The 13,738-nt window shown below is 36.4% G+C and overlaps 1 protein-coding gene across 2 annotated transcripts in view; it reads right to left on the minus strand.

Annotated features, from left to right (window-relative positions):
* PTGER3 (prostaglandin E receptor 3) overlaps nucleotides 1-13,738 on the minus strand; it is an 80,283-nt gene that overhangs the window by 33,097 nt on the left and 33,448 nt on the right. The window contains exon 2 of one of the 2 annotated variants that reach the window (XM_024734613.1): nucleotides 9,689-9,868. The exons of the other annotated variant lie outside the window; for it this stretch is intronic. Within the exon in view, the coding sequence (XP_024590381.1) occupies nucleotides 9,689-9,868 (180 nt within the window). The remainder of the gene's footprint in view (nucleotides 1-9,688; nucleotides 9,869-13,738) is intronic. 2 annotated transcript variants of the gene reach the window in all.

The following is a 13,738-nucleotide window of genomic DNA, read 5'->3' on the forward strand; positions in this document are numbered from 1 at the left end:
ATCCATAGACCTTCCCTACTTTGCTTCAGAAATTTACAGTAAACTAATGAGTACCTTTGTTTTCATTTTAATTTTGGGTCAGATTTGTGGTTTAAGTTTTTCAACTTCCCATTTCATGCAAACTAGAGTTTAAATGTCAGTTATAGAAATCATGACTTGAACTCTGTCAGCAAAATGTATGGTAATAGCTCTATACCTGAGGTACTGCAGACTGGCACGAACTCAGAAAGGTACAGGCTGATAAAGAGATATTTGCCCCAGATTTGACTGCTCTTTGATAAAGATTATGTCTCAGATTAAATAAAACTCTTACAACTCTGTAACACAGATCAGACATGCAAAAATTCTGTTCAAGACAGAATTTGGTAAATTAGTTCTCTCTTACTAACGCACCTTGCCTGGAAATGTGAACTTAATTAAGAGGAATTATAACAGATTTTCGAGGTCCTGAGAGAAATGGACCATCTTTAGATATCCCTTTGAGAGACATATAACCCTAGGGCCTCTTATCAAGAACAAAATAGAGATTGGAGGCATCAATAGAAAGATGATACTTTCTAAGAAATTGTGCCTCTTTGTCTGTGAATAGGTTTATGTGATTACGGAAGTGGATCGGGGCCCATGGTGATCAGGGCACTGCTGTAGTGGTAGTGCCACATTTTTGTGCAGTCAGACACAAACTGGCATTTTAATGCCTGCTTCCTTGAGAAATGCCAGAATGGTGCCTGTCAGGACCAAGATCCCACAGATGGCCTTGTCCTGAAAACCCTCACACATAGCTTCCTCCTAGTGGCCATGGCCCTTGCCCTAAGGCAGAGGGTCCCAACTAGGGGCCAATATGTCCTCCATGCTGCGTTTGGCAATGTCTGGGGACATTTTTGATTGTCACAACTAGGGCGATATTACTGGCATCCAGTGAGTAGAGGCCAGGGTAACTGCTAAAGAGCTTACAATGTACAGGACAACACCCCACAACAAAGAATTATCTGCCCCAATGTGTCAAGAGTTCCATGGTTCAGGGCTTCCCTGGTGGCGCAGTGGTTGAGAGTCCGCCTGCCGATACGGGGGACGCGGGTTCGTGCCCCGGTCCGGGAGGGTCCCACATGACGCGGAGCGGTTGGGCCCGTGAGCCATGGCCGCTGAGCCTGCGCGTCCGGAGCCTGTTGCTCCGCAACGGGAGAGGCCACAGCAGTGAGAGGCCCGCGTACCGCAAAAAACCCCAAAAAAACAAAAAACAAAAACAAAAAACGAAAAGAGTTCCAAGGTTCAGAAATCCTGCCTTAAGGCCAAGTCACTTTTCTCCACTTTGTGAGATTACAGAGGTATGCACGATTCAGACCCACACTTTTTACAGGGCCACTAGAATTTAGTCAGTTTGAATGCCTTGGAAATTGTACTGCTTTGGGCAAAGTGGAGTGAAAAAATATCTTAAAATGTGCCTCCACCTTCCTGGTTAATACCAACTCCTTTCTCCAAAATGCAGATTAAATGTCAACTCCTACAGGAAACTATTTCTTATTTCAGCATCGCCTCCCCCATATGCTTTCATTACCATAGGCTTACCCCAATAGCAGCTCTGTTCAAATGATTTGCTATTCCCCTACTAGATTATAAATTCATTGAAAGCTGGGTTGGTTTGTTTGTTTTTTAAACTCCTGTGTCTTAGTGCCTACCAGAATGCTTAGGCCATATTTGGTACACAAGAAATATATGTTGAAGAAAAGAACAAGTCTGGAGGACTGGCTTGGATTCTGAGTACCTTCCTCCAAAATAGGTTTACTCAAGACTGTTTTAGGTGAGCACAACAACCTCCAAGATATCTAAAGACGCCTGACTCCTTGTCCTCTGAGAACATGAAGCTGGGCAATGTCATTCCATGGCATGTTGGTTCATCAGCGTTGTAGTGGAAATTCTTGGTGTACCAGACGATAGCCATAGTGATGTTTACCTCAAATGCTACAAGACTGTAGGGATCATAAGATCTGGTCGGGGGCTTCCCTGGTGGTCCAGTGGTTAAGAATCCACCTTCCAATGCAGGGGATGTGGGTTTGATCCTTCGTCGGGGAACTAAGATCCCACATGCCACGGGGCAACTAAGCCAGTGCGCCACAACTATTCAGACTACTGAGGCCGTGTGCATTGCAGCCTGTGCACCACAACTAGAGAAGTCCACGTACCACAACAACAAAGAGCCTGTGTGCAGCAATGAAGACCCGGTGCAGCCAAAGGAAAAAAAAAAAAAAAAAGATTTGGTCAGGGGTTTACGGCAGAGCTCTCCCTAAATGCCTTTTCTTAGGAGGAAGGAGGGCGAGCTCGGTGTGTTACTTATAATGAGCTTGGCTTTGCAGTCTATGTTCTACAGAACTTCTCCCATCACTGAGGGAGGAAGAAGTAGAGTTAAGCTAAATAAGCACATGGAATACGGTAGTGGGGTAGCCCAACACATCTCTACCAGTAATCAGCTCACACCAATACACAGGTACAAGTCTGCTGAAGGAGATGACTATGAACAAGGGCAATTCTTATGTTGGCTGCCTGTAGATTATACTCAAATCCACAAGAAAGTAGGAGAACTAAGTTTAGAATAATTTATAAATGTGCTTTTGTATTAAAAACAAAAATTCTGAGATTATAACATGAGTAGGTATCGTATTGAAAAGCACCTCTCAAGTTTATAGCACATCAGTGATAATTTGTACTATATGTTATTATGGAATATAAAACAAAATGATTTAAATGTTACAGATAGGATGATGTTATTGCATTACATTGTGCTGTTATTTTGGCAAAGCATATCAAATAGGATTTTAGCAAAATGCTTAATGTGATTATAAGTAAAACATTCCTGACATGAGTTGGCATCAGGAAAGAAAGACAGGGACATTTCAGAACATTCGACTTTATTTCCCATTGACAAGCACAACATAAATAACGTACATTTGTTAAGTATACAGACTGGCTCTGACTAGAATGCCGTCAAAATTCTAATGTACTTTTCATAGTCTCTTTTATTTTTTGTCTCCACCATATTGAAGACTACCCTTTAAAACATACTGGAAGATATGTTTAAATACACTTAAGATAACTAACTACATAAAGGTGACAACAGTATATCTTCCCATTTAACCAAGTGTGTAGGGATGGGATGCTGAGTAGGAGAGGTGGAGAAATGTATACTTTCTATACTGAATTTTACATGATTGATTAAAGTGCCAATGATTTCAATTCTTACTTAGATACATTTTGAAAATAATATATTCATTTGTTGTAAACAGATCAAAATAATCAGTGCCTATTTTTAATTTGTTTCCTTAAAGAAATGTTCGACTTTATGCTATTTGTACAAAGTTGTTTGGTTAAAGAAGAGGGAGAAGGTAAGATATTTCATATATATGCAGGAAGATTGGGAAGAAAAAGAGTTTAGCAGTCAGTGATGAGTTGAGTGAATTTAACATTCACTCTTACAGAAAAGAACACTGGCCACCCCTCGCTTTGTCCTACTGATGCTCAATTATGAAAAGATAAATGTGGCCTCTTCCTCTCCTTGCTTCTGTGAAATGGCCTAAAAGGATGAAGAATCTTGACAAGTTAGAAATAGACAGGTTTTCCTTCACCTCTTTCCCTTTGTTCTCTGTCCCACCCTCCATGCCTGTTCCATATGAGTGTCATTTCAAAAGCTGAAAGAACATTGAAGTCCATTAGTAAGTCATACACATTTTCTCCTGCTGAACATTACAGCTTTGATTTCTACAGAAACTGAAAACCATAGAAAGAAACTATTTTCAAATAACTATTAAAGTCTGGTGATTAGCTAGCTTTTGGCTAGATATCTGATTCACTTTAATTAAAAAGTCAAAATATTCTAATTCTAAAACAATTAACAAAAGGATTTAAGATCTGCTCTAAAATAATTTAGAAGTGCTATCATCTCTAAAATGCTCAAAAAGCCTGAAAAGGCTAATTTGTATCTGATGGTAATCTCTTTCCTTCTTATCTTTACTCCCATAATAAAATTATTTCATCAAAGCAGATATTAAAAAGCAGACTCAGATATTTCATATATTAGGATGTTAGCATATTAGAAATGTGAAACCATTCTCTCTCTTAAAAACAATCCCAGCTTCACCATAGTAATTATTTCTGTTACTTCTTCTCCGTGAGAAAATGGAAAAACAGGCTGGAGGCAAGGGCACTGGGGAAACAGTCTCGTTCCTAATGAGGAAATAAGCATTCCAGTGGATATTTGAGTTATGCTTTGAAACAGATTGATGTAAAACTTCTGAAAATAAAATAATTTTCATTCTCAATAGATAAAGTGTGTGATTTATATATGAATAAATATGGTATATGTCTGATTGAACTGCATTTCTAGAGAATCAAAATGTACTTGTCTTGTGGTATCATAATGTAATGATTTACAACTCAACTTGTATAAATTATAAGCCTTTAAATAGAATCCTCACTTTAGGAATTATAAAATAGAGACTATATGGGGGCTTCCCTGGTGGCGCAGTGGTTGGGAGTCCGCCTGCTGATGCAGGAGTCATGGGTTCGTGCCCCGGTCCGGAAAGATCCCACATGCCGCAGAGCGGCTGGGCCTGTGAGCCATGGCCGCTGAGCCTGCGCGTCCGGAGCCTGTGCTCCGCAGAGGGAGAGGCCACAACGGTGAGAGGCCCGCGTACAAAAAAATAATTGTCGACCTCTTTTAGAAAAAAAAAGTGCCTCATTTCTAGACTTGTTCAAGTCTTTCATAAATATGTATAGTTTCAGTTTTCCCTTTGTCACTTTGAGAACAAAGTCACCCTGTACTACTCTTTTTACTTTCTTCAGTTTTATAGGTGGACTCAATCCAAAAAAGGCATTCAGGGAAGGCATGTGAAAATTTTTACTTAATAACTACAACATGAATCATTATAAAATTGAAACCTTTTGCATGAGAGAAATCTAGGGGAAATTAACTTTTACATGTAATTAGTAACTATATTAATGATACCAGTATAATGGAGTTTAATTTTTGAATTTTCCCTAATTCTCTGTTTCATGCTTCATACGTAATCACCACCTGTCAGTAGTCTTAGAATTCTGAACAGATAGCAGCTTCTTAACAAATCTGCATGTGAGTTTTAGACTGATTTCCAAATTTTGTAAATAGACCCTATTATAACCTATGTTAGGAAACATCACAGATTATGTCACCTCTTATTAGCACTGTATTGCAACTCAGAAAACAGTTCTGTCGATTTAGCCACAATATTACTCTTCATTTAAAAAATGTTATAATCTCATTCATTGAACAATTCTTTTCATTTATTTAGACCTAAATTTTTGCAGATTTGAGACATAACACAATCACAAAGCTAGCAATAAACAAGCAGTTGTGAAGATTGGGCATGGTTGGTGACCTAAATTTTTACAGAGGTAAATCATGGAAATTTTAATTATTCCATACTAAGCTTTTTTATATGTTTGTAGTAATAAATACTCTCTGTAGTAATAAAGTCTCTCTGTGTCACTCATCTTCTAGTAATCTGTATATTTCAAGAGAAGCTTTGGGGTTAAAATATGAGAATAAATGGGTAATATATGTGCCTAAAATTTCATAAAACAAAATTTTTCTATTTTCTGTAGCTGACTTAATCCCAATACAAAGAACTATGAAAACTGACATGGGGAAGACTGAAAGCAGATCACTAATCTGGGGTCAAAACCAACAAAAACATATAAAGTATTAAATAAATAAAATTCTTGAAAATTTAATATTAGAATATTGCCACAGATTGTCCACCTTATTAAAATACTGTTTTGTCAAAGTTTTTAGTTTGTCTATTACTCAATGCCAGTGTGGTCACAGGGTCTTTTATAGTTAACTTTTACATGAGCTTCCACAATTTTATTCCATAACATGGTCAAAAGGTCTTTTATATAATAAAGAAGTGTTCAGTATATATGTGCACTTTAAAATTGACAATCATTTAAATCTGGCATGATTAAATGCTTACGCTTACTTAAAATAACTTCATATATAGCATTAGGTAAATTTGATAAATCTTGGGATAACACATTTGTTTCTTCAATTTAAAATATTTTAAAGATATCCACCATACTTATTTTATTTGAAAAGTAAACTGTTCTAATTGGTTGACGTGTCATCATTCTCTTCTGTGACACAACATAGCGGTTTAAATTCACTGTTTGGAAAATCAAAACTGCTTCGTAAAATCTACGACAGCTGACATTACATATATTTCTACATTGCATTCACTCACTACTTTCTATTTAGTTTCCTAGGTCTCTATGTTTTTTTTAACCAATACTGAGAAGTTTTGTAATTCCCATAATTTATGCATGCATTTTTTTCCTGCTCAGATATATGCATGGATAAACTAAGTATATGCGAGTGAATTTAAAGGCCAATGAACTTAAACATGGAAACTGACATACTCTTCTGCAGTGCCTTTAGATGTTTACTTCCTAACCACGTCTAGGGCCTCTGAACAACATCTCTGAAATCTAACTTCAGCTATCATCCAACGACTGATATCATTTAGGACTTAAATTTCTTATCAGGTTTCCATGTACTAACAAATGGCTGCCTACATAACAAAACTCACATGCTGTTTACATAATTCTTCCTTTTCCATCTCCTTTTTTTATTTGGACAATAATATTATATTTTAAAGTCTCTACTAAAAAAGTAGCCTCTTATGTCCAGATCTTTCTTCCAGAATTACTTGTTTCAATTATTTACCTATTCATTAATTCTTCTTTTTTTAAACATCTTTATTAGAGTATAATTGCTTTACAATGTTGTGTTACTTTCTGTTGTACAACAGAGTGACTCAGCCATATGCATACATATGTTCCCATATCCCCTCCCTCTTGTGTCTCCCTCCCATCCTCCCTATCCTACCCCTCTAGGTGTTCACAAAGCACTGAGCTGATCTCCCTGTGCTATGCAGCTGCTTCCCACTAGCTATTTTACATTTGGTAGTGTATGTATGTCCATGCCACTCTCTCACTTCGTCCCAGCTTACCCTTCCCCCTCCCTGTGTCCTCAAGTCCATTCTCTACGTCTGCATCTTTATTTCTGTCCTGACTCTAGGTTCTTCAGAACCACTTTTTTTTTTTTTTAGGTTCCTTTTCAAGCTTGTTCAAAAACTGCCATCATCCACAACTACCATGTATCCCTGGGCAGGAATTTGTTTTGTAGTTAAGCATGAGTTTTAGGCTGTTTTGTCTTTATGCATTTCTGTGGTTTGATGAAAAGTGATATATTTCTTTAACAATAATCTCAATTACCACTTGGGAGTAGCAGTCTCTTAAATTAGTGACACAAATAACGCTCTTTGTTATGCAGCAATATGACACTGCACATCTGAAGATAAATTTGTGTGTCTGTAATTAAACAAGCAGAGATCATTCACTTTATCAGCTTGATGGTCTGTAATGGCATGAAGTGCTTCAACCATACTGTGGGGCCCCACCAATGTGCACTTGCTTTTGGCAGATAATGATTCATTCATTCTCTGAACAGTCATTGAACACTTTCTATATTCCAAGTGCTGTACTGGGTGCTGGAAGAAATAACCCAATCAAGCTCATACCACTTGGATCTATACTATGTGTATATCTAAACCTAGGGTATGAGGACCACTCAAGAGGTAAAACCTCTTCACTATAAGATCATTTAAGTGCACTTTTTTCCTGAAAAAAAAAGAATGTAGTTTTGTTTCATCCTCCATGAGGTGACCTGTAGGATAATCCAATCCTATGGCATAGAGAGATTTTATAATGGGGTTTTACTATAGGTTATTTATCATCATTTTTTCCAAAACCTAGACTAGTGGAACGATCATGAGTTACAAAAGTGCTCCCAGCAGATTTTTTTCTTTTATTTGAATTTTTGAATTATATTTATTCATTTATTTTTTACACAGCAGGTTCTTATTAGTTATCTATTTTACACATATTGGTGTATATATGTCAATCCCAATCTCCCAGTTCATCCCACCACCAACCCCGCATCTCTGCCACTTTCCCCCCTTGGTGTCCATACATTTGTTCTCTACATCTGTGTCTCTATTTCTGCTCCCAGCATATCTTGCCTTCTCACTCAATTTGACATGGTCATTTAAATTGATTCCTCCTGATTGACTTAGAGTGGTGTACATATTAATCTAATAGATATTTTGTACCTCTTAGAATTAATTCTTCCCCAAATGCTTACTGAACACAAACACAAATGTAGTTACTATAAAGGAGTATAAATAAATCTCAAGTTTCTTAAAACTAGGAAAGCAGTAAAGAAAAAAGCAAATTAAAAATCTTCATGAGAAAATGTTAGTAAGTCTGCAAAATGAATGCTCTAAAGAGTATGAAGAACATATTATGTAGGTCTGATTTGAAAGATTGTTGTGTTTGTTGGGGAAATCTTCTGTTTAAGTGTAATTCTCAAAACTTAACGTAGTGACCTACTTGTGCCAAAAAGATATCAAGCTTAGCTATCAAGGTTTGTACACATGTAGACCCTGAGAGAAACATTTTAAGAATAAATATTTAGATAGAGCTACTTTGAGAAGAGGGCAGAGAAAGTGCTGTGAGGGATCAATATTATTAATTTCCTAAACCTATAAATAGGCCAAACTATGGAAAGTCTTTATGGAAGCTTCAAAATATTTATTGGTGTTAGAATCAGAGTTAGTATTTAAATACCCAAAATACTGAAGAGAATACTTTTGGTGGAAAATCAGGGAAGATAATTAGCCAGAGTACCTATATTTAGTGCTCAAATCAGTCCTTAAATAGCATTTTGAAAAATCACTTCACTGACTCCCAAGCACAGTTTTACGAATCTTCTGCAGGCTTGTAGGAATTAAAAATGTAATCAAAAGGAAGAACATTTAGCAATTTGGATGGTCACAAACTCTGTCATTTTTGAAATAAATGGAACTGACTCTTATTCAGATAATGAATAAACCTAATTACCAACCCAACCAAAACTTAAACTTTGTAAGGCTAGCAGCTAATTCACATATTGAGCAATATCTAAATAACATCAGTACCAATGAACACTTGTGGATACATTATAGATGTTTTTTTAATCCTAACTCAACTTTTTAAAAAAATGTAAGGGGAATAAGAGTGACACAGAGAGAAAGAGAGAGAGAGAGAGTAAAAGAGAAAGCAGAAGGCCAAGGTTTTGAGCAAAAACAAACCTTGTCTTCAACGATCTGTGCGTTAAATTCCCCATGTATTCAGAATACTAGAATATTAACTATTCCCATCCCACCCCCATCACAGACCAAGATCATTTATATAGAAGAAAAAGTCTTCACCTAATAAATAATCACATATTCAGCTACAAATGACAGAGTCCCCCAAACACTAGACTATTATTAATCTATTTTCCTTTGTTTGTGTTTGAATACTTCTGGCACATAGGGGATTATCTATGCTTCTGAGACCATTTAGCCTTATATCAAAAATTCTACTTCAACGCATAAACAGTGGCATGCCAGATATGCCTAAATTCACAGTAAGGTTTAGGGCTATTTGTTGCCAAAAGCTGTGAACATGCAAGTTGATTAAGAGTTCTCTTTCATGCCTCTGTCTGTGTTATTTCATTGGATAGTGAGATCGTCTGTACTTTCTTTCCATTATTACAGCAGCTGGAGACAGCATTTGCTACCTGGCAAAACTTTTGAAGAAGGATCTTTCTTAGCAGCAGATAAACCCAGGGATCCAAGATCTGGTTCAGTGAAGCCAGGCGAACAGCTATTAAGAAGAAGCTGCACTCTTTCTGCTTTTCTGTGTACGACTTGCAGTGCTCAACTGATGTATGATTGAAGATCATTTTCAACATCATTATCTAAGAAAAAGGGACAAATTATTATTCCAAAGATTAATAAAGTCATATGCATCTCCCCTACACAGTACTTTGCACATAAATTAACAATCCATTGGTTATTGGATTGAAATGATCAATTCAAGCAACACTTATACTCACAGAACACAGCCCTGAATTATATAAGATATTCCTCTGGATTTTCCCACATTTTTGCCTATTCAACGTGATGCAGATTTTTTAAAAGTACATGTACTCAGGCTCTTGGTTCTTGGGATTTAAGAAGTTGGAAAACAACACATCTCAAAATTAGCCAAAGTCGTCTGTCTTGCTGCAGAAAATACCAGGAGGTTGACACCTAAACGAGAGCCAATGCTTCAAAAAAAACAAAACATATGTAATCTGAAACTTCAGTAGTTGTAACTGGAAAAAAAGAAAAAAAAAAACCTAGAAGAAAAAATAGAAGCAAGAAAGGGGAAAATAGTAGTTATATTTTCTTTTCTTCTTCTTCTTCCTCTTCTTATTCTTCTCCTTCTTCTTCTTCTTGTCATTAGCACTTGCCGAATCCTTACAATTTGCCTGACACTGTGTCAAGTTCTTCATATGTATTTAATAAACAACAGAAGATAAATATCATTGCCATCTCCTTTTTACAATTGCAGAAACCAAGGTTTAATGACGTAAAATGGCTGAGCCAGACTTAAACCCAGGTTCATTGACATATGTCAGACAGCATTTTACCTCTTTTTGGTCTCTCCCTGGTCACTGCACACACACTAGAATGTAAACTCCATGAAGGCAGAATTTGGGACTATATCATTTTTTCCTCACTAGTTCATTCCCAGTACCTAGACCAGTATTTAGCAGAGGGTGTTCAACAACCATTTGTAAACGAATATATGATCCATATACAAATATAATATATGACATCTATAACATACATAATATAAATATACTTATATTTGAATGAATAAATATTTGTGATTTCCACAGAAGAGAACACAATGAAGATTCAAATGGATCTGGAAAGGTATTCAAGCTCATTAATCATCAGAGAAATGAATATTATGACAGAGTAAGAAACCATTTTATACCCACTAGCTTGACAAAAATGAAACGTGACTTTGGGGTGTGGAGCCATGTGGGTGCTTTTGCATCCTACTAGCAGGGGCGTGAGCTGCAGCAGCCACCTGGGAAGACAGTGAGGCCTGTCTCTGCTGCTGCTGTGCACAAGTCCCACTCCCAAGAGTACACTGCCCCTAACTGCTGCACCAGAAGTTGTGTGTATGACTATTCGTTACAGCATTGTTCGTAACAGCAAAACAAAAGCAGGAACAACCCGAACATGGGTTCACACCTGCAAACAAAGAAAGGTGCTGACTTTATTACCAGCTCCTAAACTGGTCTTTCTAGATGTACATGACTATTAAGCACTTGAAACGTGGCTGGAGAAAATTGAGATGCTGGGATATGTAATGACTAATGAAATGATGCTGGGATATGTAATGACTAATGAAATGATCTTTGATATAGTGTGTTAAATAAAGTACATTATTAAAATTAGCCTCACTTGTTTCTTGTTACTTTTTAAAAAATGACATTACTAGAAAATTTAAAATTATATATGTGACTTGTATGTGTTGCTCACGGTACATTTCTACTGAACCCAAAATGTCTCTCTCTTAAGGCTCACATTTATTTGGATGTTCTGTCCTCAGGTCACACATCCCAAATTGAAGGGGTCCCAACATCCCTGGGCATCCCAAACACCCACAAACCTACCATCCCAACAATGGCACTTTCTTTCTTACACAGTCACCCTGGCTCAACACGTCAGAGTCACATTTGAATCCTTCTTTTGCCTTGTCCTCTGCACTGCCATTTGCTCTTGTTCCAGTCTCATCCTCGTTCAGCTCCTCCTCTCATCTGAATTATAGTGATAACACACAGCCCGATGGTGCAAATAGATGTCAGCACTACACAGATTCGGTGTTCTAAATCTTGGCTCTGATCAAATCCTTACCAGCTATGAAAACGTCAGCTTGGTCTTACTGGACAGAATTGAGTCACAGGTAATTCTTAAACCAATCACTGGCACAGGAGATGGAAATTTCCAGGTTTGGCTTATAAGACAAATACATTCTCTGGGGCTTACACCCTGGTCCTTGACCAATTTACCACCTAATACCTGAACAAAATTATGGCTCTATAGACAAATAAGAAGAGAAAAATGGGTAGGCATACATTCTGACTCTGCAATTTCTTTCAAAGAAATTTTTTCCAAGGAATTTATTCAATGAAAGGAAAAAGCTGGACAAATAAGTGAATGTTCAGTGAAGAATTATCTAATCTAGTAAGAAACTGCAAACAAATAAATCTCTAGTATCAGGAGTAAAGTTTAATAAAATACAGCCTGTTTGCTTAATAATATATATATGAAGTAAGTGAAAAGAAAAGAATGTAAGATACTATCATGTATATATAATTGTATTGTTATTACAATTAAATTATGTAAAATATGTAGACTTGCAGAAGGCAATGGAATTATTATTATTAAACAATTATTAAACTATTTTAAATTTTTTATGTACATAAAAACATTTCAAGCAATTTAGGAAAGTCTTTTGTTTAAAGGGAGTTGATTATTCCCTTCATTAATAAATATGAATACACCAAATACACCAAAATTATTTAAAATAAATATATCTACATTAGTATCTTCTGATGCTGGCTCAGAGCCCTGTGAACTGAACACTACCTCCCACATGTGATGAATGTTAAGGGCCTCAAGATGGGGCGATTATCCTGAATTATATGGGTAGGCTCAATGTAATCACACGGGTTCTTAAAATCTGAGAACCTTTCCAGCTGTGGTCAGAGGGAGATGGGTCCACAGAAGAACGGTCAGAGAGATGCAGTGTTGCTGGTTTTGAAGATGAAGGAAGGGAGCCATGAGTTAAGGAATTATAGACGACCTCTAGAAATTGAAAGAAAAAGAAAAAAAAAAGCAAGGAAACAAGTCTGATTCTTCTTCAGAGCTTCCAGAAAGTAATGCAGCCCTGTGCATACCTTGATATTAGCCCAGTGAGACCCATGTCAGGCTTCCAACCTACGGAACTGTAAGATACATTTGTATTGTTTTAAGCCACCAAGTTTGTAATTTGTTAAAGAGCTACAGTAGAAAACTAATACACCCACAGAGTGAGTTCTCAACAAATGCTGAAAGGGGATGGGGAGGTATGAGCTTGAAAACAACTTATTCTCTCTCACAGATAAAACATCCTAGCAATTTTCCTTACTTTGTACACTTTGTTAGGAAACTTTTTTTTAAACATAAAGTAAAAGTAAACTTCATCCTAACTCTTATATAAATTATCTCAATTTCTATATTTGCAACATGTAAAAATGCATTCCTGTTATTCAAGTTACATCAGTTAGATCTCAGTCTTTGACTAAAAGGTATAAAACTGTATTTTCAGTTCAGTTGCCTTTAAGAAAAACACGTGGTTATTAATTCTTTCGTCTTCTTTTTATAAGCTATTGGTGCTAACTCTTTCAGTCCCTCACCTCATCCAATAATTAAATATATTTGACCACTTACCATCTTTCAGGAAGTGTTCTGAGCCTCATCTAGAATGATTTAAAAACTCACTTAAGTTACATTTTCATTTTCTTTTATAAAATAAAGTGTTGGATTTCTCCAACTTTTTATAATCAGGAAAATTCATAAAATTACTTATTAAAATGGAATTTCAGTCATTTTACACAGTCCTTCTTGATTATTTAAAAATTAATTTTTATGAGGCTAATAATTTAAAATTATTTTTATTAGGCTAATACAGGTTTCGTATGCCTTACATTGGCTAGTCCACTGTAGTTTCCCGTAATTTCCTA

Source organism: Neophocaena asiaeorientalis, unplaced genomic scaffold (assembly GCF_003031525.2).
Source record: "Neophocaena asiaeorientalis asiaeorientalis breed wild unplaced genomic scaffold, Neophocaena_asiaeorientalis_V1.1 scaffold15, whole genome shotgun sequence".
NCBI lineage: Eukaryota > Metazoa > Chordata > Mammalia > Artiodactyla > Phocoenidae > Neophocaena > Neophocaena asiaeorientalis.